Source organism: Narcine bancroftii, chromosome 1, assembly GCF_036971445.1.
Source record: "Narcine bancroftii isolate sNarBan1 chromosome 1, sNarBan1.hap1, whole genome shotgun sequence".
Classification (NCBI taxonomy): domain Eukaryota; kingdom Metazoa; phylum Chordata; class Chondrichthyes; order Torpediniformes; family Narcinidae; genus Narcine; species Narcine bancroftii.
Window position 1 is genome coordinate 162,510,132 of NC_091469.1, and position 22,117 is coordinate 162,532,248.

Consider the following 22,117-nt stretch of genomic DNA (forward strand, 5'->3'; position numbering starts at 1 on the left):
GCTCTAAAAATCTGGGTGTGGTAAACCCCACTAGCAGCAGATAACTCTCAAAGATTTCAGTGCCATCCACCCCCTCCCACCCCCCAGCCAGACATACATACATTATTCAATTAAACATAGTCAAATACAGTGAAATACATCGTCAAGAGCAAATGCTTCCTTTTTTATGTCAAAGGAGATTATTTTTTAATATCGTTCCCGTAGTTCGGTGACCAGAACTATACACAATTCTCCCTCGGATGCTCCTTGACCCACTGAGTTCCTCGTGCAGTCCCAATGATTGTTCCAGGTCTTCAATATCAAGAAGACTTTGTGTCAGCTCTTCTTTCTTTCCATACTTCCCATGCTTCCCATTCCCATGCCCATTTCCATTTGCCCTTCTTTTAGGTGATAACCATTTCTTCGCAAATCTGGCAACGAATTGGCAAAAATTAATGCATCATGGTCATTTTCAAAAAATTGAGATTGAAAATTAGGCCCTGAACCCTTCTTCAAGGAATAGGCAGAATGAGCTCTCTGTGTGAAGAAGTTCCCCCTAATCATTTCCCCTTTCACCCTTAACCCATGTCCTCTGGTTTGTACCTCACCCACCCTCAGTGGAAAAAGCCGACCTACATTTACTCTGTCTGTTCCCCTCATAATTTTAAATATTAAATTTCCCCTCATTCTTCTATGCTCCAGGGAATAAAGTCCTAACCTGTTGAACCTTTCTTTGTAACTCAGTTCCTGAAGTCTGGGCACATCCCAGTGAATCTTCTCTGCTCTCTCTCTCTACGTTATTGATATCGTTCCCGTAGTTTGGTGACCAGAACTATACACAATTCTCCCTCGGATGCTCCTTGACCCACTGAGTTCCTCGTGCAGAGCATTTGGCCACAGAGTCGGCTTCTTCAGTCTCCTGGGGTCTCCAAACTGGCAGCCGGCTTTGCTACCCATACTATCGGAGCAGTTTATCAACAAAATATCTGTGGAATGTAGAAACGGCTGGAAATTATGACATTTATCATCCACCCTCAGAGCTTCTGAAGGGTGAAGGAGAGGAAGGAGGGAGAAGGAGGGAAATGAGGAGAGGATGAAGGAGGAGAGGGTGACGGAAGGGAGGAGGTTGATGGAGGGAGCGGACGGTGGGAGGAGGGGAGGGTGAGGGTGAGGGAGGGAGGATGAGGGAGGGGAGGGTGAGGGAGGGAGCAGACTGTGGGTGGAGGGAAGGGTGAGGGAGGGGAGGGTGAGGGAGGGAGCAGACTGTGGGTGGAGGGAAGGGTGAGGGAGGGGAGGGTGAGGGAGGGGAGGGTGATGGAGGGGTGGGAACAGAGGGTGAGGGAAGGTGAAGGAGGGGAGGAAAGGCACAGTGGGGAGGATGAGGAAGGGTGAGGAAGAGGAGGGTGAGGGAGTGGGGACAGGGTGGGAGAGAGGAGACTGGGCCTGTGGGGTGCGGACGGAGCTTGTACTGAGATGATCCCCCCTCTCGCCTCCCCTACCAGGAGCAGCGGTATATACAGGTGGAGAACGAGGTGGAGGTGGCACAGTTCATCAACAACCAGCCCGACAACATGGCCCTCCCGGCCGCGTTCCACCGTGAACTGCGGCAGCTTCCCACCGTGTATGACAAAGCCGCGTACCGCCGCCTCATCGACCTCTATGGCACGCACTACCTCCGCCAAGGGTCGTTGGGCGGCAAATACAGCCTCCTCTACATGCTGGACAGGGACCGGCTTAGCAAAGCAGGTGTGTAGGCAGCACAGGCTCATCTGGACTAGGCTGAGACCAGCCCAACCAGGCCGACACTAATGTCACTGGGCTGAGGACCCCCCCCACCCCTCACTAGGCCAAGACCACCCTCTGTAGGCCGAGACCACTCTGTTCAGGCTGGGACTAATCTGAGTAAGCCACGACCACCTTGACTAGGCTGAGTCCATCCTGACTAGGCCATGATCACCTTGACTAGGCCAAGACCATCCATATTTGTCGAGACCACTCTGACCAGGCTGGGAGCACCCTGACTTAACTGGGACAAGCCTGACTAAGCCGAGTCCACCCTGACCAGGCTGACACCACCCTGACCAGGTTGAACCCACCCACACCAGGCCAAGACCGCCCACAACAAGCCAAGACCGCCCACTCTAGCCCATAACCACTCACACCGGGCCAAAACCACCTAGGCCGGGACAATCCACACTGAGCCAAGACCACCCACACTGGGCTGAGAACACCCTGGCGAGGCCAAAACCACCATCAATGGCCTGAGACCACCCATACTTGGCTGAGACCACCCACATGGGCAGTGAGACCACCTACATAGGCAGTGAGACCACCCACACCAGGCCAAGACCACCCCTCAGTCCAGCCCATCTGCCGTCACAGCAGACCCCGTTCACCTCCACCCTTCACTCTGCAGGGATCACCAAGGAAGACATGAACAAATGCTCCAGCACCTCGTTCAACTTCATCATCAAGTATGAAAGCTCCAAATGCAGGCAGTTCCAGGAAGCCCTCCGCAATGCCTTCAGTAAGTGCACCCGTGGGCTACATAACCTCTGCTCTCTGGGCCTTAGACCGCGGACGGCAGAATTCCAGCCGGATGCTGTCCGCTGACCAAACATCTGGTGGCTGCTGTCGCCCTGACCCCCACCCTCATCCCGTTCCGCCATCGGTGGCTGGTCTTGGGGCATCATGTACAGTGGTGGTCACATCAATGGGGAGCCCATGTCCTCTGGGCCAGGCAGCAGTAAGGGGAGGCTTCTGAGGAGAAGGGAGGCTCTTCATCGAACCAGAGAACATGTGGCCTGTCAACCCATTGAATCTATTTATTGTGCCTCGTCCCACTGACCTGCACCCAGTCCATATCCCTCCGTACCCCTCCCATCCACGGACCTGTCCACATTATTCTTAAATGTTAAAATTGAGCCCCCATTCACCACTTCAGCTCGTTCCACACCCCCACCACTCTCCGTGAGAAGTTCTCCCTAACCTCCCACCCTCGGTGGGAATAGCCAAACTACATTTACTCTGTCTGTCCCCCCTCATAATTTTAAATATCAAATCTCCCCTCATTCTTCTATGCTCCAGGGAATCAAGTCCGAACCTGTTTAATCTTTCCCTGTAACTCAGTTCCTGAAGTCCGGGCAACATCCTAGTAAATCTTCTCTGCACTCTTTCTATCTTATTGATAGCTTTCTTGTCGTTCGGTGACCAAAACTGCACACAATATTCCAAATTTGGCCTCATCAATGTCTTGTACAACTTTACAATAACATCCCAACTCCTGGACTCAATACTTTCACCCTTAGCCCATGTTCTTTGGTTTGTATCTCCCTACCCAGAGTGGGAAAAGACTTACTCTAGATGCCCCAGTTAGTGTAGCAGTTTGCCTAATGCCCTTACAAGAGCAGCAACCCGGGGTTCGTATCCCACACTTTCTGTAAGGAATTTGCATGTTCTCCCTGTGTCTGCATGGGTTTTCCTGGGGGGCTCCGTTTTCCTCTCACCTTTCGAAGCCGTACCGGGGGGTGGAGGGGGTGGGGGTGGTTGTAGATTAATTGGGTGTAATAGGGTGGCACAGGTTTAAATAGCCAGAATTAGCCTCTACCATGCTGTCAATAAAATTTAATTTATCCCCCTCATAATTTTAAATACCTCTATCCAATCTCCCTCCCCCTCCCCCCCCCCCCCCCTTCTTTTAAGCACCAGGGAGTAAAGTCCTCACTTTTAATTTCCATTGTTTTTAATTTACACATACAGCAGGCACCGGGGAGTGAAGTAGAATTCAGCAGGTCAAACAATGTCCCTTTATGTAGCAGAGATAATGATACAGAACCAACGTTTCGGGCTTGAGCCCTTCATCAAGGTAATGGCCCCTTCGGCCCATAAGCCTGTGCCACCCAAATACCCCAATTAATTGACCAACCCCATACATCTTTGGGACATGTAAGATGATGCATTTTGGAAGGACAGGGTTAATGGTTGGTTACTTAGGAGTGTGGATAAACAAAAGGACCTTTGGGTCCAAATCCATACGTATCTCAAGGTCGCCACACAGGTTGATAAGACAGTTAAGAAGGCCTATGGGATGCTGGGGTTCATTAATAGGGGGATTGAGTTCAGGAGTCAGAAGCTCATGTTGCAACTCTACAAATCTCCAGTGAGACCACACTTGGAGAATTGTGATCAGTTCTGGTGACCTCATTACAGGAAGGATGTGGAAGCTATGGAGACGGTGCAGAGGAGATTCACCAGGGTGTTGCCTGGATTGGAAAATAAGTCTTATGAGGCAAGGTTAGCAGAGCTGGGACTTCTCTCTTTGGAGCGTAGAAGGATGAGATGAGACTTAATAGAGGTCGACAGGATTATGAGGGGCATAGATAGGGTGGACAGGCAACACCTGTTTCCCAGGGCAGGATCAGCAAACACCAGAGGAAGTGAAGGGGAGATGTCAGGGGTAAGTGTTTTACACAGAGAGTTGTGGGGGCCTGGAATGCCTTGCCAGGGATGGTGGTGGAGGCTGGAACATTAGGGGCATTTAAGAGACTCTTAGACACATGGATGGAAGAAAAATAGAGGGTTATGAGATAGGAAGAGTTTCATTATTTTTAAGGAATATATGGGTAAAAACAACATTGAGGGCCGAAGGGCCTGTGCTGTGCTGTAGTGTTTGATGTTCTATGTTCTAAACCAGAGCACCTGCAGGAAACACACAAGGTCACAGGAAAACATACAAATTCCTTTTACAACTTTGCGCTAACCGTTACATGTTTAACCTTTCCCTGTATCTCAGCTCCTCAAGACCACGCAACATCCTAGTAAATTTTCTTCCAATGTGGAAGAAGAAATCGAATATCACGAGGAAGATTGGCTGGTGAATGGTAACCTGGGAGCTGAGTTGGAGGGGTACGAGGGTTCAGCCAAGGGTTAGGCTCGTTCCCAAGGCTGTAGGACCAGGGGCCTGATTAACGGTGACCTTGGCCTCCTCCAGGCTCCTCGTCAGGGAAGGTGCGGGGCCTCTCCTCCAGCAAGGGAGGGCGTGCGGCCTTCGTTGCCGCCCTCAGCTTCATTGACCTCAACAACCCCCAGGCCAACAGCGACGCCTACCAGCGCTGGGCCAGTTCAGTCAAGGAGAACCCTGTCGTCATCAAACACAAGGTCAGTGGGGTCACTGGCTGTAGACTGGGAACCGGCACCTCAACTGTAGGCTGGGAACTGGCACTCTGTCTGTAGGCCATGAACAGGCACTCTGTAGGAAAGGAACCAGTAGACAGGCTGTCAGCCAGTTTTTTGACTGGGTGGAAAATTCTGAATTCCGGGCAGTAGATTCTAAATCAAGACAGTGGATTCCAGGCTCTGAGTAGAAAAGGTTCTGGGCTGGGTGGTGGGTGGGCTGGGGTTGAGGAGGTGGCCCAGGTGGGAGGGGGGCGTGGTGAGGGAGTTGGGGGAATGGGTGGGAGATGGGGGAGTGGGTTGGCCCTGGGAGGGGGGTAAGCCCTGAGTGAACTCTGGGTCTGGGTAGGCCCTGCATGGGCCCTAGATGGGGGTAGTTCCTGAGTAGGCCCTGGGTGGGGGTGGGCCCTGTGTGGGGTGGACAATGTGTAGACCGTGGGAGGGGGTGGACGCTGGGTTGGCCCTGGGTGGTGGTAGGCCCTGAGTGTGCCCTGGGTGAGGTTTGGAGTGGTGAGGGTGCTGGTGGATGTTGCCGGCCAGCTCTCTCACTGAGCCCTGGGCCTTGCAGCTGGCGCCCCTGGATGAGCTGGTGAAGGAAGTGGCATGTGCGTCAGTGAAGAGGCATCACCTGCGTCGCGCCATTGCTGACTATGTGTCCGAGGTGCACCCATGCCGCTGTCGACCCTGCCACAACAATGGCCGGGCCCTGGTTATCGGCTCCAGCTGCAACTGCTTCTGCCACCCCTACACCTTCGGCCTGGCCTGTGAGAGAGGCGTGCTGGCTAAGGCACAGGAGAGTGGTAGGCCTCACCCCGGCCCTTCCCCTCTGACCCCTCACCCTGACCTCACCCCACCCCTCTCCTGACCTCACCTCACCCCTCTCCTCACCTCACCCGGGCTCCTCACCCCTGACCCTTCACTCCTCACCCCAACCTTTCAACCACAATCCCTTATCTCTAATCCTGATCCTTCACTCCGACCCTTCACCCTCAACTGCTCATTCCTCATTCCTAACTGACCCCTCACCCCTCGACCCTGACTACCCACCCTCACATGACACCCTGACCTTTTCAGTCCCTGAACCTGACCCTTCACCTCCTTGTCCCAGTTTCATAACCCTTCACCTTGACCTTCAACCCTCCAACCATCTAACACTTGACCCCTTCTCTTTGTGACCCTTCACCCACCCTGACTCCTGACCCCATGCCATTGCAGGAAGCGGTGTTGAGGGAGGATGGAGCTGCTGGAGTGAGTGGAGTGAGTGTCGAGGACGGAGAGAGCGCACGCGGAGGTGTGACAACCCCCGTCCCAGCCCCGGAGGGAGGCAGTGCGAAGGCCAGAGCCATCAGTCCGAGGCTTGTCCCGACACCGAGCTGGAGCACCTACGGTGAGAGACCAGCACCCGTCCGCCTTGTCACCCTGTCACCCCGACCATGCTACCCAGCACCCATCACCTGGTGCCCTGACCTCTGTCACCCACCACTCTACAACTCCACAAATCTTTGGGGAGACTACATTTAGAGAATTATGTCCAGTTCTGGTCACCTTATTACAGGAAGGAAGGGAAGCTGTGGAGAGGATGCAGAGGAGATTCACCAGGATATTGCCTGGATTGGGAAACAAGTCTTATGAGGCAAGGATAGCAGAAGTGGGACTTTTCTCTTTGGAGAGTAGGATGAGCAGAGACTTGATAGAGGTCAACAAGATTATGAGAGGCATAGATAAGGAGGATGGCCAGCACCTGTTTCCCAGGGCAGGATCAGGAGACACCAGAGGACGTGTACAAATGAAGGGAGGGAAGATGACAGGGGTAAGTGGTGGGGGCCTGGAACATTAGGGGTATTTAAGAGACATAGATAGATACATGGATGGAAGAAAAATAGAGGGTTACGGGGTAGGGAGGGTTTAGTATTTTTTAAGGAATATATGGGTCAGTACAACTTTGAGGGTCAAAGGGCCTGTACTGTGCTGTAGTATTCGATATACTATTTCCCCAGCACACTGAACCTCCGTTTCCCCTCACTATTCACCCCGATCTCTATCACCTCGACTTCCATCACTCCAAAACACATCACCTGGTCACTCATTACCCAGCATCCCAACCCCTGTTACCCATCAGCCAGCACCCTTTCACACATTACCCGTCATCCAGCACCCCGACCTCCATTTCCCATCACCCAGAACTGTGCACCTGTCACCCATTGCCCGTCACACAGCACCAAGACCTCCGCCACCCTGACTCCCGTTACCCACATCCACTCTGTCACCTCGAGCTCCGACACCCTGAGACCCATTAAACACACTCCACCCCACTGCCCCAACCTCCGTCACCCTGACTCTCATTACCCACAATCCACTCTGAAACTCCAACCTCCGCCACCCGGACTCCCGTTACCAACATTCCACAGCGCCACCTCGACCTCTGTTACTGTGACTCCCGTTACCCACACTCCACTCTGTCACCCCGGCCTCCGTCACCCTGACTCCCGTTACCCACACTCCACCCCGCCACCTCGACCTCCGTCACCCTGACACCCATTAAACACACTCCACCCCACCACCCCGACCTCTGTCACCCTCACTCCTGTTACCCACACTCCACTCTGTCACCCCAATCTCCGCCACCCTGACACCTGTTACCCACACTCCACTCTGTCACCCCAACCTCCATCACCCTGACTCCCGTTACCCACACTCCACTCTGTCACCCCAACCTCTGTCACCCTGACTCCCGTTACCCACACTCCACTCTGTCACCCAGACCTCCGCCACCCTGACTCTCATTACCCACATTCCACTCTGTCACCACCACCTCCATCACCCGACTCCTGTTACCCACTCTTCACCCCACCACCTCGACTTCCATCACCCTGACTCCCATTACCCAAACTCCACCCTGCCACCCTGACTCCTGTTACCAACACTCCATCCCACCACCTTGACCTCCATCACCCTGACTCCCGTTACCCACTCTTCACCCCACCACCTCGACCTCCATCACCCTGACTCCCGTTACCCACACTCCACTCTGTCACCCTGACCTCCGTCACCCTGACTCCTGTTACCCACACTCCACCCCGTCACCTCGACCTCCATCACCCTGACTCCCGTTACCCACACTCCACCCCATCACCTCGACCTCCATCACCCTGACTCCTTTTACCCACACTCCACCCTGCCACTTTGACCTCCGTCACCCTGATTCCCGTTACCCACATTCCACAGCGCCACCTCGACCTCTGTTAACCTGACTCCCGTTACCCACACTCCACTCTGTCACCCCGACCTCCGTCACCCTGACTCCCGTTACCCACACTCCACTCTGTCACCCCGACCTCCGTCACCCTGACTCCCGTTACCCACACTCCAACCTGTCACCTTGACCTCTGCCACCCTTACTCCTGTGGACCCAATACCCCGATGTCCGTCACCCATCACCAGCAACACTGTTGCCCTCGCCCTAGCAACCCCTCCTATTCCTCGACCTGTCCCACCCTCCCCACTCCCAAACCTCCCCATCAGATATGGAGAGTTTATCAAGGGTGGTGTGGAAATAGCTGAGAGTTTTGTGTTGGCCTTCCTGGTGAGGAGCTCGAGACAATCAGCATCAGGTGTAGTCACGGTGCTGTGCAAACTTGAGCCCAAAGTTTCCTGGTCCTGATGGAATGCATCACAGGACACCGAGGGATGCTGCAGGAACCACAGACCACCAAAGCACAAAAACAGGCCCCTTCAGCTCTTCTAGTTTGTGCCAAACCATTTTGTTTGCCTAGTCCCACTGACCTGTACCTAGTCAACAGCCCTCCATACCCCTCCCATCCATGTCCTTATCCAAATTCTTCTTGTGTTAAAATTGAGCCCACATTCACCACCTCAGCTGGCAGCTTGTTTCACAACCCCACCACTCTCTCTGTGTGAAGAGGTTCCCTAAACTTTTCCCCTTTCACCCTTAACCCATGTCCTCTGGTTTGAATCTCACCCACCCTCAGTGGAAAAAGCCGACCTACATTTCCTCTATCTGTCCCCCTCATAATTTTAAATACCTCCATCAAATCTCCCCTCATTCTTCTACGCTCCAGGGAATAAAGTTGAACCTTTCCCTGTAACTCAGTTCCTGAAGTCCGGGCAACTTCCCAGTAAATCTTCTCTGCCCTCTTTCTATCTTATTGATATCTTTCCTGTAGTTCGGTGACCAAAACTGCACACAATCCTTCAAATTTGGCTTCGCCAATGTCTTATACAACTTTACCATAACATCCCAATTCCTGCACTCAATACCTTCATAAGAAGGTCAAGATGCCAAAAGCTCCTTACAACCCTGTCCACCTGAGATGCCACTTTCAGGGAATTATGTATCTATATTCCCAGATCCTTCTGTTCTACCCCACTCCTCTGTTCCCAACCATTTACCGTGTACGTCCTTTCTTGGTTTGTCCTTCCAAAATGTAACACCTCCCACTTGTCTGCATTAAACTCCATCTGCCATTTTTCAGCCCATTTTTCCAGCTGGTCCAGATGGAGAAGGTATTTGTGATAAGTTCTCTTGACTCTGGGCAGGACCCAGCAGACTAGAACAGAGGGAATGTCACACCTCTGTTTAAAAAAGGGTGCAAACAAAATTCAGGTCACTCTTGGCTGGTTTAGCTTCATGTCTGTCGTCGGCAACATACGTGAAGTTTTCCAAAGGAAAATTTAGTCAGATGTCCGGATATAAAAATGATTCCATCAGAAGAATTCGGGAAGGGTAGGTCATACTGAATGAACTTATTGGAGCTCTTCAGATCATAAGACATAGGAGCAGAAATAGGCCATTCAGCCCATCGATTCTGCCCTGCCATTTAATCATGAGCTGATCCATTTCCCCACTCAGCCCCACTGCCCGGCCTTCTCCCTGTAACCTTTGAGGCCCTGGCTAATCAAGAACCAGTCAATCACTGCCTTAAATACACCTAATGACCCAGCCTCCAGAATCATAACAAATTCTATAGATTCACCACCCTCTGGCTGAAGAAATTCCTCTGCATCTCTGTTCGAAGCAGACGTGATATATAATGAGCATGTTGGATAGAGAGGAACAGGTGGATTTCCAGAAGGCGTTCAATAAGGTGCTGCATGAAAGACTTGTCCAGAAGATAAGGATGTATAGAGTTGCGGATGATAGCATGGAGAGAGGATTAGTTAACCAATAGAATGCAGAGAGTGGGGGTATTTTTCTGGTTGGCAATCGGTGGGGAACGAGGTCCCAAAGGGGTCGGTGCCGGGCCCACCACTGTTCATGGTGCACATAAATGATCTAGAAGAGGAGACAGAGTGAGGTGTATCTGTGTTTGCTGATCGAGTGGAAAAGCAAATTGTGCAGAGGGTATGGAGAGTCCGCAGGGAGATATAGATAGGTTTAGTGAGTGGGCAAGGGTCTGGCAGATGGAGTACGATGTTGGTAAATGTGAGGTTACCCACTTAGGAAGGAAAAATAGATCAGAATGTTATTTCAACAGCAAACAATGTCACAGAGCAGCCGGGCAGAAGGTCACGGGAGTGTTTGTGCATGAATCGCAAAAGATTGGTTTGCAGGTACAGCAGGTTATCAAGAAGGTAAATGGAACATTGGCCTTCATTGGTAGAGGGATTGAATTTAGGAGCAGGGAGGTTCTGCTGCAGCTGGACAAGGTCGTGGTGAGGCTGCATCTGGAGAACTGCACACAGTTCTGGTCTCCTTACTTGAGGAAGGATGGACTGGCTTTGGAGGCAGACCAGAGGAGGGTCACCAGGATGATCAAGGGGCGAGGGTATTGGCCTGTGAGGAGAGATTGAGTCATCTGGGACTGTACTCGCTGGAATTCAGGACAGAAGGGGGCGGAGGAGGGGATGGGAAGGGGCAGAGGAGAGGAAAGGGGGAAGGGATGGAGGAAGGGAGGGGCAGTGGCAGATGAGGAGAGGGGGTGGGGGAGTGGAGCGGAACCGATGGGGATGGGGGGGGGATGTTTGCGCATTCTGAGACGTCGGCCTCTCCTGCAGCACTGTGGAGCCGCACTGCTTCGTCTCAGAGGAGACCCAGGTTCGAGGGTGCGCGGCGCCACCTCCCCTCCTCAACGGGGTTGTTCAGGTAGGTGTTTACAACCTCCCCCCACCAACTCTGACCCCCCTCCCCTCACCGGAGTGGAGAGAGGTTGTTAGGGAGAAGGGAGCATAAGGGAGGGAATGAGGGAGGGAGGGAAGGAGTGTGGGATGGTGTGGGTGAGGGAGGAAGAGTGTGAGGGAGAGACTGAGGATGAAGTCAGATGGAGAGGCAAATGGAGGGAGGAGGGATGAGGAGGTGTAGGGAGGTTAGAGGGAGATTAGAGTGAGGGAGGATGGGAGATGGAGGAGGGGGAATGGAGGTGGTTGGAGGTGAACGAGTGGGTGTGGGAGGATGGGAGATGGAGAAGTGGGAGTGGCAGTGGAGGGAAGTGAGGGAAGATGGGAGGGAGGAGGGGGAGTGGTGGTGGTTGGAAGGGAAGGAGGGGATGTGGGAGGATGGGAGGGAGAGGGGGGAGTGGCGGTGGAGGGAGGTGAGGGGGGAGTGGAGGTGGTTGGAAGGGAAGGGGGGTGTGGAAGGATAGGAGATAGAGAGGGGGAGTGGCGGTGGAGGGAGGTGAGGGGGGGAGTGGAGGTGGTTGGAAGGGAAGGAGAGGATGTGGAAGGATAGATGGAGAGGGGGAGTGGCGATGGCGGAAGGTGAGGGAGGAGGGGGAGTTGAGGTGGAGGGAGGATGGGAGATGGAGGAGGGGGAGTGGAAGTGGTTGGAGGTGAAGGAGGGTGTGTGGGAGGTTGGGAGATGAAGGGGGTGTGGCAGTGGAGGGAGGTGAGGGAAGGGGGGGAGTGGAGGTGGATGGAGGATGGATGGAGGAGGGGGAGTGGAGGTGGTTGGAGGTGAGAGAGGAGGGGGAATGGTGGAGGGAGGTGATGGAGGAGGGGGAGTGGCAGTAGAGGGAAGTGAGGGAGGATGGGAGGGAGGAGGGGAAGTGGAGGTGGTTGGAAGGGAAGGAGGGGGTGTGGGAGGATGGGAGATGGAGAGGGGGAGTGGCGGTGGAGGGAGGTGAGGGGGGAGTGGAGGGTGAATGGGAGATGGAGGGGGAGTGGAGGAGGTTGGAGGTGAAGGAGGGGGTGTGGGAGTATGGGAGATGGAGAGGGGGTATTGGCGGTGGAGGGAGGTGAGGGGGGAGTGGAGGGTGAATGGGAGATGGAGGGGGAGTGGAGGAGGTTGGAGGTGAAGGAGGGGGTGTGGGAGTATGGGAGATGGAGAGGGGGTATTGGCGGTGGAGTGAGTGGAGGGAGGTGTTAGAGGGAGGTGAGATGTAGTGAGGTGAATGGGAGTAGTGTGGAGGTGAAGGGATTGTGCGGAGGGCCCGCTGACTGCCGTACCTCCCTGCCGGTACAGGAGGAGCGGAGGGTGTACGTGGCCGGCAGCTATGCCGTGTACCGGTGCAACGCCGGCTACTTCTTATCGGGAGGAGACGGCTCGGTCCTGTGCGGAGACAACCTGCAGTGGGAAGCCTTCAACCTGCGCTGTCTGAGTGAGTCTTGTCTCCGCACTGACCCATGGGAGCAAGGAGGGAGGGAGATCCCCAAACCACACCAAAGCTGGGCAGCAGGACCCTGTGGGGCAGCACTGTTAGATGCCCTGGCTCCAGCCCAGCCGAGGCACATAGAACGCCTTGGGGATCTCCTTAATCCTACATGCCAAGGCCTTCTCCTGCCCCCTTTGAACTCTCCCAAGTCCTTTTTAAGTTCCTTCCTGGCTACCATATACTTCTCATGAGCCCTTCCTGTTTCCTGCTTCCTATATCTAATATAGGCTTTCTCCTTCCTCTTGACCTGTTTCGTCAGCCACAGTTCCCGATTCCTACTCTCTTTTCCTTGTCCCAGTGGGACAAAGCTATCAAATCTCCCCTCATTCTTCTACACTCCAGGGAATAATGTCCTGACCTATTTAACCTTTTCCTGAAGTCCAGGCAACATCCTAGTAAATCTTCTCTGCGCTCTTGGGTACAACCAGAGGGCATAGATTTAAAGGGGACTGTGTGGAGAGCAACTTTATTGCACAGACAGTGGTGGGTGTGTGAAATGAGCTGCTATAGGAAGTGGTGGAGATCTTTATACAGTTAGAAGTCATTTACTACAGAGGTAAAGTGAGAGCAGAGGTTTAGACCAGCCATTCTCGACGATTTTTTTTGCCTGTGACCCTTTTAGGACTCTACTTAAAGTCTATGGCCCCCCCCTTTCCCTGTGAAGCCATCAAGGTTAGTTTCTTCCACAATTCTCTCCTACTGACTACATAAAAATTAAGACCATGAGATTCAAGAGCAGAAATAGGCCATTCAGCCCATCAAGTCTGTCCTGCCATTCAATCATGAGCTAATCCATTTTCCCCACTCAGCCCCATTGCCCGGCCTCTCCCCATAACCTTTGAGGCCCTGGCTAATCAAGAACCTATCAATCTCTGCCTTAAACACACCCAATAACCCGGCCTCCACAACCACCTGTGGCAACAAATTCCATAGATTTACCACCTTCTGGCTGAAGAAATTTCTCCGTATCTCTGTTCTAAGTAGATGCCCTTCAATCCTGAAGTTGTGCCCTCTTGTCCTGGACTCTCCCACCGTGGGAAACATCCTTTCCACATCTACTCTGTCCACGTCTTTCAACATTCAAAATGTTTCAATGAGAATCCCCCCATATTCTCCTAAATCCCAACGAGTGCAGGCCAAGAGCCGTCAAACATCCCTCATATGTTAGCCCTTTCATTCCCAGAATCATCCTTATGAATCTTCGCTGAACCCTCTCCAACGTCAGCACATCCTTTCTCAATGAGGAGCTCAGAATTGCTCACAGTGCCCCACATGAGGTCTCGTGTTACATGAGGTGAAAACAAAGCAAGGCTTTCACTTAAATTTCCTGTGGCCCCAGTTTAGGGTGGCTGGTTTAAATTTAAATTTAAATGCAGACATACAGCTCGGTAACAAGCCCTTTAGGCCCACGAGCCCATGCCGCCCAATTAACCTACACCCCGGCACAGTTTGAACGGTGGGAGGAAACTGGATCCCCCGAGGAAAACCCACGCAGACACAGGGAGAATGTACAAGGTCATTATGAACAGCGCGAGATTCAAACCCTGGTCCTGATCGCTGGCGCTGTAACAGCGTTGCACTGACCGCTACGCTAACCGTGTGCCCCGTTTAGGGAGGTCAGGTCAAATGGGACAGGTTGATCTTGCCCGCACAGACAAGATGGGCCGAAGAGCCTATTTAATAGAAAACCTCAGCACAGGAACCAGCCCTTCAGCCTATCTAGTCTGTGGTGAATTATTATTCTGCCTAGTCTCACTGACCAGTCCATACCCCTCCCAACCATGTACCCATCCAAACTTTTCCCGAATAACCAAATCAAGCTCACATCACCTCGACTGTCAGGAACAGCCAGCAGGGTTCAGAGTGACCCAGCATTCATGAGTGAAGACCCCCAGAGGAAGCAGGACAGGTCTTTCCACTGGGAAGTAACACAGGAACTAGGGGACACAGCCTGAAGATTCAGGGTGGTAGAATCAGGACAGAGATGAAGAGGAGCTGGTTCTCCCAGAGACCGACGATTCTGTGGAGCGAGTGGCGGAGGATGAGGGGCGACCTTATAGAGGCGTACAAGATGATGAGAGGCATTGATCTTGTGGGCGGTCAGAGGGTTTTACCCTGGGGTTGAAATGACTAGCACGAGGGGACGTAGATTTAAGGTGCTTGGATGGGAGGGGGATGTAAGTTCTTCACACAGAGAGTGGTGGGCGCTGCCGGCAACGGTGCTGGAGGCTGGGACCATAGGGTCTTTTAAGAGTCAATTACGTACAAGGAAGTGAGAAATATGGAGGGGAAATTCCTGGCAGTTGTCAGAGTAGGCGATTAGGTCAGCACAACGCTGTGGGCCAAAGGGTCTGTACTCTGCTGTTCTTGAACATGGAACACTACAGCAGAGTAAAAGGCCCCTCGGCCCTCATTGTTGTTTTGACCCATATGTTCCTACCCAAAAAAAATCTAAACCCTCCCGACTCTGTAACCCTCTATTTTTCTCCCATCTATCTGCCTGTCTAAGAGTCTCTTAAATGCCCCGAATGGTTCAGTCTCCACCAACATTCCTGACAAGGCATTCCAGGCCCCCACAACTCTCTGAGTAAAAAACTTACCCCTGATGTCTCCCCTAAACTTTCCTCCCTTCACTTTGTACACACATCCTTGGTGTTTACTATTCCTGCCCTGGGAATCCGGCACTGACTGTCCACCCTATCTGACGTCTCTCAGAATCTTGCCAACCTCTATAAAATCTCCTCTCATCCTTTTACGCTCCAAAGAGAAAAGTCCCAGATCTGCTAATCTTGCCTCATCCAGGCAACATCCTGGTAAATCTCCTCTGCCCCCTCTCCATAGCTTCCACATCCTTCCTGTAATGAGGTGACCAGAACTGAACACAATTCTCCTAATAAGTGTGGTCTCCCCAGAGATTTGTAGAGTTGCAACGTGACCTCTCAACTCCTGAATTCAATCCCCATATTAATGAAGCCCAACATCCCATTGGCCTTCTTAACTATCCTATCAACCTGTGCAGCGACCTTGAGAGAAGCATGGATTTGAACTCCAAAGGTCCCTCTGTTCATCCACACTCTTAAGTAGCCAACCATTAACCCTGTACTCAGCCTTCTGGTTTGTCCTTCCAAAGTGCACCACCTCACATTTATCCGGATTGAACTCCATCTGCCACTTCACCGCCCTACTCTGGATCCCGACTATATCCTCTTGTAACCTACGGCGATCTTCAGCTCCATCCACAACTTCTCCAATCTTCATATCATCCCCAAACTTACTGACCCATCCTTCTACCTCTTCATCCAGGTCATTTTTAAAAATCACAAAATGTGGGAGTCCCAGGACAAATCCCTGTTCTCCATCTATTTTTCAGTTTAAATACATTTAAGAGACGGATGGATTGGAGGAGAATTGAGGGTTGTGGGGAGCAGGTGGATAAGGGGAGCTGAACCCACAGACAGACCGGCCGTGTTGCCATTGGATGGCGGAGAAGGCTGGCTGGGATGGAGGACAGTCTCCTGCTCCCAATTTGATTGCTCTGATGTTCTTGAGTGGTGAGAGCAGGGCCCCGCACGCCCGCTGGGGACTCGGTGTGGCACCCACAGCGAAGTCAGTGGATCTTGCTGTTCCACTGGAGCAGGTTATTCCCTGCACCTGCAGCCCTGAATACTCTGAGGCCAAGTCAGGCCGACGAGGCAAGAGCAGCAGAAAGACTGGTGGCAGGAATCAACGGTCAATGATGCAGAAGGTAGCACTCATGCCAGGCAGCTCCAGACACTCCCGTTCGATCCCCACCTCTGCCGCTGTCTGTGTGGAGTTTGCATGTTAGAACCATTGAATCATCGAAGATTACCTTACAAACAGGCCCTTTGGCCCTTCTAGTCTGTGCTGAACTATTATTCTGCCTCGTCCCACTGACCTGCACCCAATCCGTAGCCCTCCATACCCCTCCCATCCATGTATCTGTCCAAATTCTTCTTATATGTTAAAATTGAGCCCACATTCACCACCTCAGCTGGAAACTCATTCCACATCCCCACCACTTTCTATGTGAAGTTCCCCCTGAACTTTTCCCCTTTCACCCTTAATCCCTGTCCTCTGGTTTGAATCTAACCCACCCTCAGAGGAAAAAGCTGACCTACATTTACTCTATCTATCCCCTCATAATTTTAAATACCTCAGTCAAATCTCCCTCATTCTTCTCCACTACAGGGAATAAAGTCCTAACCCTGTTTCTCCTTGTGATTGCGTAGATCCCCCCACCTCAAGTGGTGGGGTGAGGGCGGGGGGGGTGGGGGGGGAACCGTTTCCTCCCGCACCGTGGGGTCAGTTGGGGTAATCTAGAATCACATCCAGAATGTATTATAATCATATAACAAGTACGGACACAGGCCTCTTGGCCCCTCTAGTCCGCACTGATTCAAGAGATCTCCTCTTGTCCCACCTATCTACTCCCTGTCCATGACCCTCCAATCCCCCCATATCCAGAATGTATTATAACAATGTAACAAGTATGGGCACAGGCCTCTCGGCCCCTCTTGTCCGCACTGATTCAAGTGAACTCCTCTAGTCCCACCTACCTGCTCCCTGTCCATGACCCTCCAATCCCCTCACATCCAGAATGTATTATAACCATACAACAAGTCCGGACACAGGCCTCTCGGCCCCTCTAGACCCCACTGATTTAAGTGATCTCCTCTAGTCCCACCTACCTGCTCCCTGTCCATAACCCTCCAATCCCCTCCAATCCATATACTCATCCAACCTCCTCTTAAATGACAACATTGACCCAGCTGCAACCATCTCTTCCAAAAGGTCATTCCACTCAGCCACCGCTCTCTGAGTGAAGAAGCTTCCCCTCATGTTACTTCTAAACTTTTGCCCTCGAACCCTTAACTTATGACCCCTCATTCCAATCTCTCCTACCCTCAAGGGGAAGAGCCTATTCACATCTACTCGGTCTATCCCCCTCATAATTTTAAAGACCTCTATCAAATCCCCCCTCAACCTTCTACGCTCCAATGAATAAAGACCCAGTCTACTCAATCTTTCTTTGTATTCTAGATACTGCAATCCTGGCAACATTTTAGTAAATCTTCTCTGCACCTTCTCTAACTTATTGATATCCTTCCTATAATTTGGGGACCAGAACTGCTCACAATATTCCAAACTTGGCCTCACCAATGCCTTGAACAGTCTCAACATCACCTCCCAGCTCCTATATTCTACGCTTTGATTTATAAAGTCCAGCACACCAAAAGCCTTCTTCACCACCCTATCTCCACATGTCATGAAATTCATTGACTTGCAGAGTGTCACGGGGAAAAAATTGCTGTAAATTATATTTTAGCAAAAAAAAAGAGAAAGTGAGGTCGTGTCTGGGGTTCATGTCCTTACAGGAATCTAATGGCAGAGAGGAAGAAGCGGATTCTGTGCCACTGGGTGCACATCTTCAGGCTCCCGTACCTTCTTCCCGATGGTAGCAGGGTAAAGAGGGCATGGAGGTGGTGGGAGGGTCTTTGAGGATAGAGGCTGCCTTTCTAAGACACTGCCTCTTGTAGACGTCCTCGATAGAGTAAAGACTGGTGCCCGTGATGGCGCAGGCCGTGTTAACATCCCTCTTCAGTCATTTCTTGTCCTGTCCATTGGCGCCTCCGTACCAAGACAGTGATGCAACCAGTCAGAATGGTCTCCACGTTACACCTGAAGAAATTTGCAAGAGTCTTTGGTGACCAACCCAATCTCCTCAAACACTTCACGAAGTAGAGTCGCTGGCGAGACTTCTTCATGATCAGATCAACATGGAGGCCCCAGGACAGATCCTCGGACTTTGAAGTCCTTGACATTCTCCACTGCTGACCCCTTAACGAGGACTGGGTCACATTTCCTGATTTCTTCCTGAGGTCCACAATCATCTCCTTGGTTTTGCTGATGTTGAACGCAACATCATTTGGTGTGACACCAATCAACGAGCTGATCCATCTCCCTCCTGTATGTTTCCTCGTTGCCATCTGTGATTCTCCCGACAACCATGGTGTCATCGGCAAATTTGTAGATGGCGTTTGAATTGTGCCTGGCCACATAGTTACGGGTGTAGAGCAGTGGGCTAAGCACGCATCCTTGGAGTGCGCCTGTGTTGATCGTCAGTGAAGTGTAGTGGGGTAAATTACCTCTGGTATGTGGCCGAGGAGGAGTTGCTGGGAGCGTGTGAACTGCAGGGAGCAGGGTCAATCGGGATGGGCTAGTATGAGGTGGATGGGCTGAGCAGTGCCTTCCTGCCCGATACACTGAAGGTGCTTCTGCTGTTGCAGGGACGGTGTGTGCTCCACCAGAGCTGGGTCCCTGGGTGCAGGCCAGTCCCCTGCAGACCAGCTACACCATTGGCCAGAGTCTCTCGCTGGCCTGTCCTCCCGGTATGGCCTTGCGCGGCGCGAACACCGTCATGTGCGACTCCAGCCTGCAGTGGAGCCCCAGGACGACCAACATCCAGTGTGAAACAGGTGAGGAACCTCCGACAGATGGGAGGGGCTTCCCTGTAACGGCAGCTAACCCACTCCCACTGCTCCTCTCCCACTCTCAGCTCCCTCCCTGGGGTCTCTCCCCATCACCCTCCCCTGGGTTTCTCCCATCTCCCCCACCCCATTCCCACATCCCCTCCAGCACCCTCCCCAGGGTCTCACCCCATCACCCTCCCCGAGGTCTCTCCCCATCACCTTCCCTGGGATTTCTCCCCATCACCCTCTCCAGGGTTTCTCCCATCTCCCTCCCTCCCCATGTCCCATCCAGCACCCTTCCCGAGCTCTCTCCCCCCCCTCCCTCACTTCCATCTGCCCATGCCGGGGTGGGGGGGCTCCAGCGATTGAGAAACCCTCCCGACATCTCGTGGTTGGCTGACCCATGCCTCCCCTTCCCCCTATGTGGTGTTTATGGGGGAGTTGACTGTGGATAGACAATGGAGAGCATTCACAGATCTAATGGAGAAATTGCAAAAATCATTTATACCGGTTTGGCATAAAAATAAACCAAAAAAGGTGACTCAACCGTGGATAACAAGGGAAATTAGAGACAGCATTAGGTCCAAAGAGAGAGCATATTAATTGGCCAAAAAAAGTACCACATCCAAAGACTGGGAGCAGTTCAAGATGCACCAAAGGAGGACAAAGGGATTAATCAAGAGAGCAAAAATAAATTATGAAAGTAAGCTTGCGGCAAATATAAAAACCGACTGCAAAAGCTTTTATAAATATGTCAAGAGGTAAAGACTGGTGAAATCCAGAGTAGGTCCCTTGCAGTCGGAATCAGGGGAATATATAATGGGGAATAAGGAAATGGCAGACCAATTAAATTCTTACTTTAGTTCTGTTTTCACAAGAGAGGATACAAATAACCTCCCAAGGATGTTGGGAAACATAGAGACTAATGCAAGGGAGGAACTGAAATAAATCAGTATCTCTAAGGACATGGTCTTGGGGAAATTGATGGGATTGAAGGCAGATAAATCCCAAGGGCCTGATAATCTACATCCTAGGGTACTCAAGGAATGGCCATTCAGATAGCAGATGCTTTAAGAATTATTTTCCAGAACTCGATAGACTCAGGATCAGTACCCATGGATTGGAGGGTAGCTAATGTTACCCCACTATTTAAAAAGGGGGGTAGAGAAAAAGCGGGGAATTATAGGCCGGTGAGCCTTACATCAGTAGTGGGCAAAATGATGGAATCCATTATTAAGGATGTAATAGACTATGACTAGCAGAGAAAGGATCGGACGGAGTCAACATGGATTTACAAAAGGTAAATCGTGCTTGACAAATCTATTGGAATTCTTTGAGATGGTGACAGGTAAAATAGATGGGGGAGAGCCAGTGGATGTGGTGTACCTGGACTTCCAAAAGGCCTTCGATAAGGTCCCGCATAAATGACTGGCTTCCAAAATCAAGGCTCATGGGATTGGGGGCAAAGTATTGATGTGGATTGAGAACTGGCTGGCAGGTAGAAGATAGAGAGTTGGGATAAACGGCTTGTTTTCTGAGTGGCAGGCGGTGACCAGTGGGGTGCCACAGGGATCTGTACTGGGACCCCAGCTGCTCACAATTTACATTAATGATCTGGATGAGGGGATTGGATGTAATATCTCCAAATTTGCAGATGACACTAAGCTAGGAGGGGTTGTGTGCTTGGAAGAGGGGGTCAGGAAGCTCCAGTGTGATATGGATAAATTGAAGGACTGGGCAGATACATGGCAAATGCACTACAATGTGGATAAATGTGAGGTTCTCCACTTTGGTCATACAAACCGGAGGGCAGATTACTATTTGAATGGCAATAGATTAAGAGATGGGGAAGTGCAGAGAGACCTAGGGGTACTTGTACACCAGTCTCTGAAGGCGAGCATGCAGGTACAGCAGGCGGTTAAAAAGGAAAATGGTATGTTGGCCTTCATATCAAGAGGGTTTGAGTATAGGAACAAGGCCTTGGTGAGACCCCACCTGGAGTATTGTGTGCAGTTTTGGTCACCTTATCTAAGGAAGGATGTTCTTGCAATGGAGGGAGTGCAGAGGCGATTCACCAGGCTGATACCTGGAATGGCAGGAATGACTTAGGAGGAAAGATTGCGCAAATTGGGATTGTACTCACTGGAGTTTAGAAGATTGAGAGGGGATCTCATAGGGACCTATAAAATTCTGGCAGGACTGGACAGAATGGATGTGGAAGGGATGTTTCCAATGGTGGGGCCATGGTTTGAGGATAATAGGCAAACCATTTAGAACCGAGATGAGGAGGAATTTCTTTACCCAGAGGGTGGTGAACCTGTGGAATTCATTGCCACAGAGGGCAGTAGAGGCAGGTTCATTAAATATATTTAAGAGGGAATTAGATCTATTTCTTCAGTATAAGGGTATTAAAGGTTACGGAGAGAAGGCGGGGACGGGGTACTGAACTTTAAGATCAGCCATGATCTCGTTGAATGGCGGAGCAGGCTCGAAGGGTCGAATGACCTATTCCTGCTCTTATCTTGTATGTTTCTATGTTTCTATTCCCTTACCCTCCCTCACCTATCAACCCCCTCCCTCACCCCTCCTGCCCATCCCTCCTTCTCCTCACCCTCATTCCACCATCCCCTTCCCTCAGCAGCCTAGGCCCAGAGCCAGACCTATTCCAACACCCATGAGTGCTGCCTGACATCCACACGGCAACTCTGATCTCCTGTGCTGGGGATGGAGGGGTTCCAGAGCCAGGAGTCTCCTCAGGGGGAGGGGAGGCATGGGTCAGCCAACCACGAGATGTCTGGAGGGTTTCTCAATCGCTGGAGCCCGCCCCCCCCCCCCCCCCCCCCCCCGGCATGGCTCAGCCAACCACGA

The 22,117-nt window shown here is 51.9% G+C and overlaps 1 protein-coding gene across 1 annotated transcript in view; it reads left to right on the forward strand.

The window, feature by feature from the left end:
- LOC138752466 (complement component C7-like) overlaps window positions 1–22,117 on the forward strand; it is a 53,827-nt gene that overhangs the window by 18,082 nt on the left and 13,628 nt on the right. Inside the window, 8 exon segments of the mRNA XM_069915313.1 lie at window positions 1,482–1,725; window positions 2,396–2,506; window positions 4,970–5,136; window positions 5,720–5,951; window positions 6,367–6,538; window positions 11,167–11,254; window positions 12,569–12,704; window positions 19,067–19,255. Of these exon segments, the coding sequence (XP_069771414.1) occupies window positions 1,482–1,725; window positions 2,396–2,506; window positions 4,970–5,136; window positions 5,720–5,951; window positions 6,367–6,538; window positions 11,167–11,254; window positions 12,569–12,704; window positions 19,067–19,255 (1,339 nt within the window).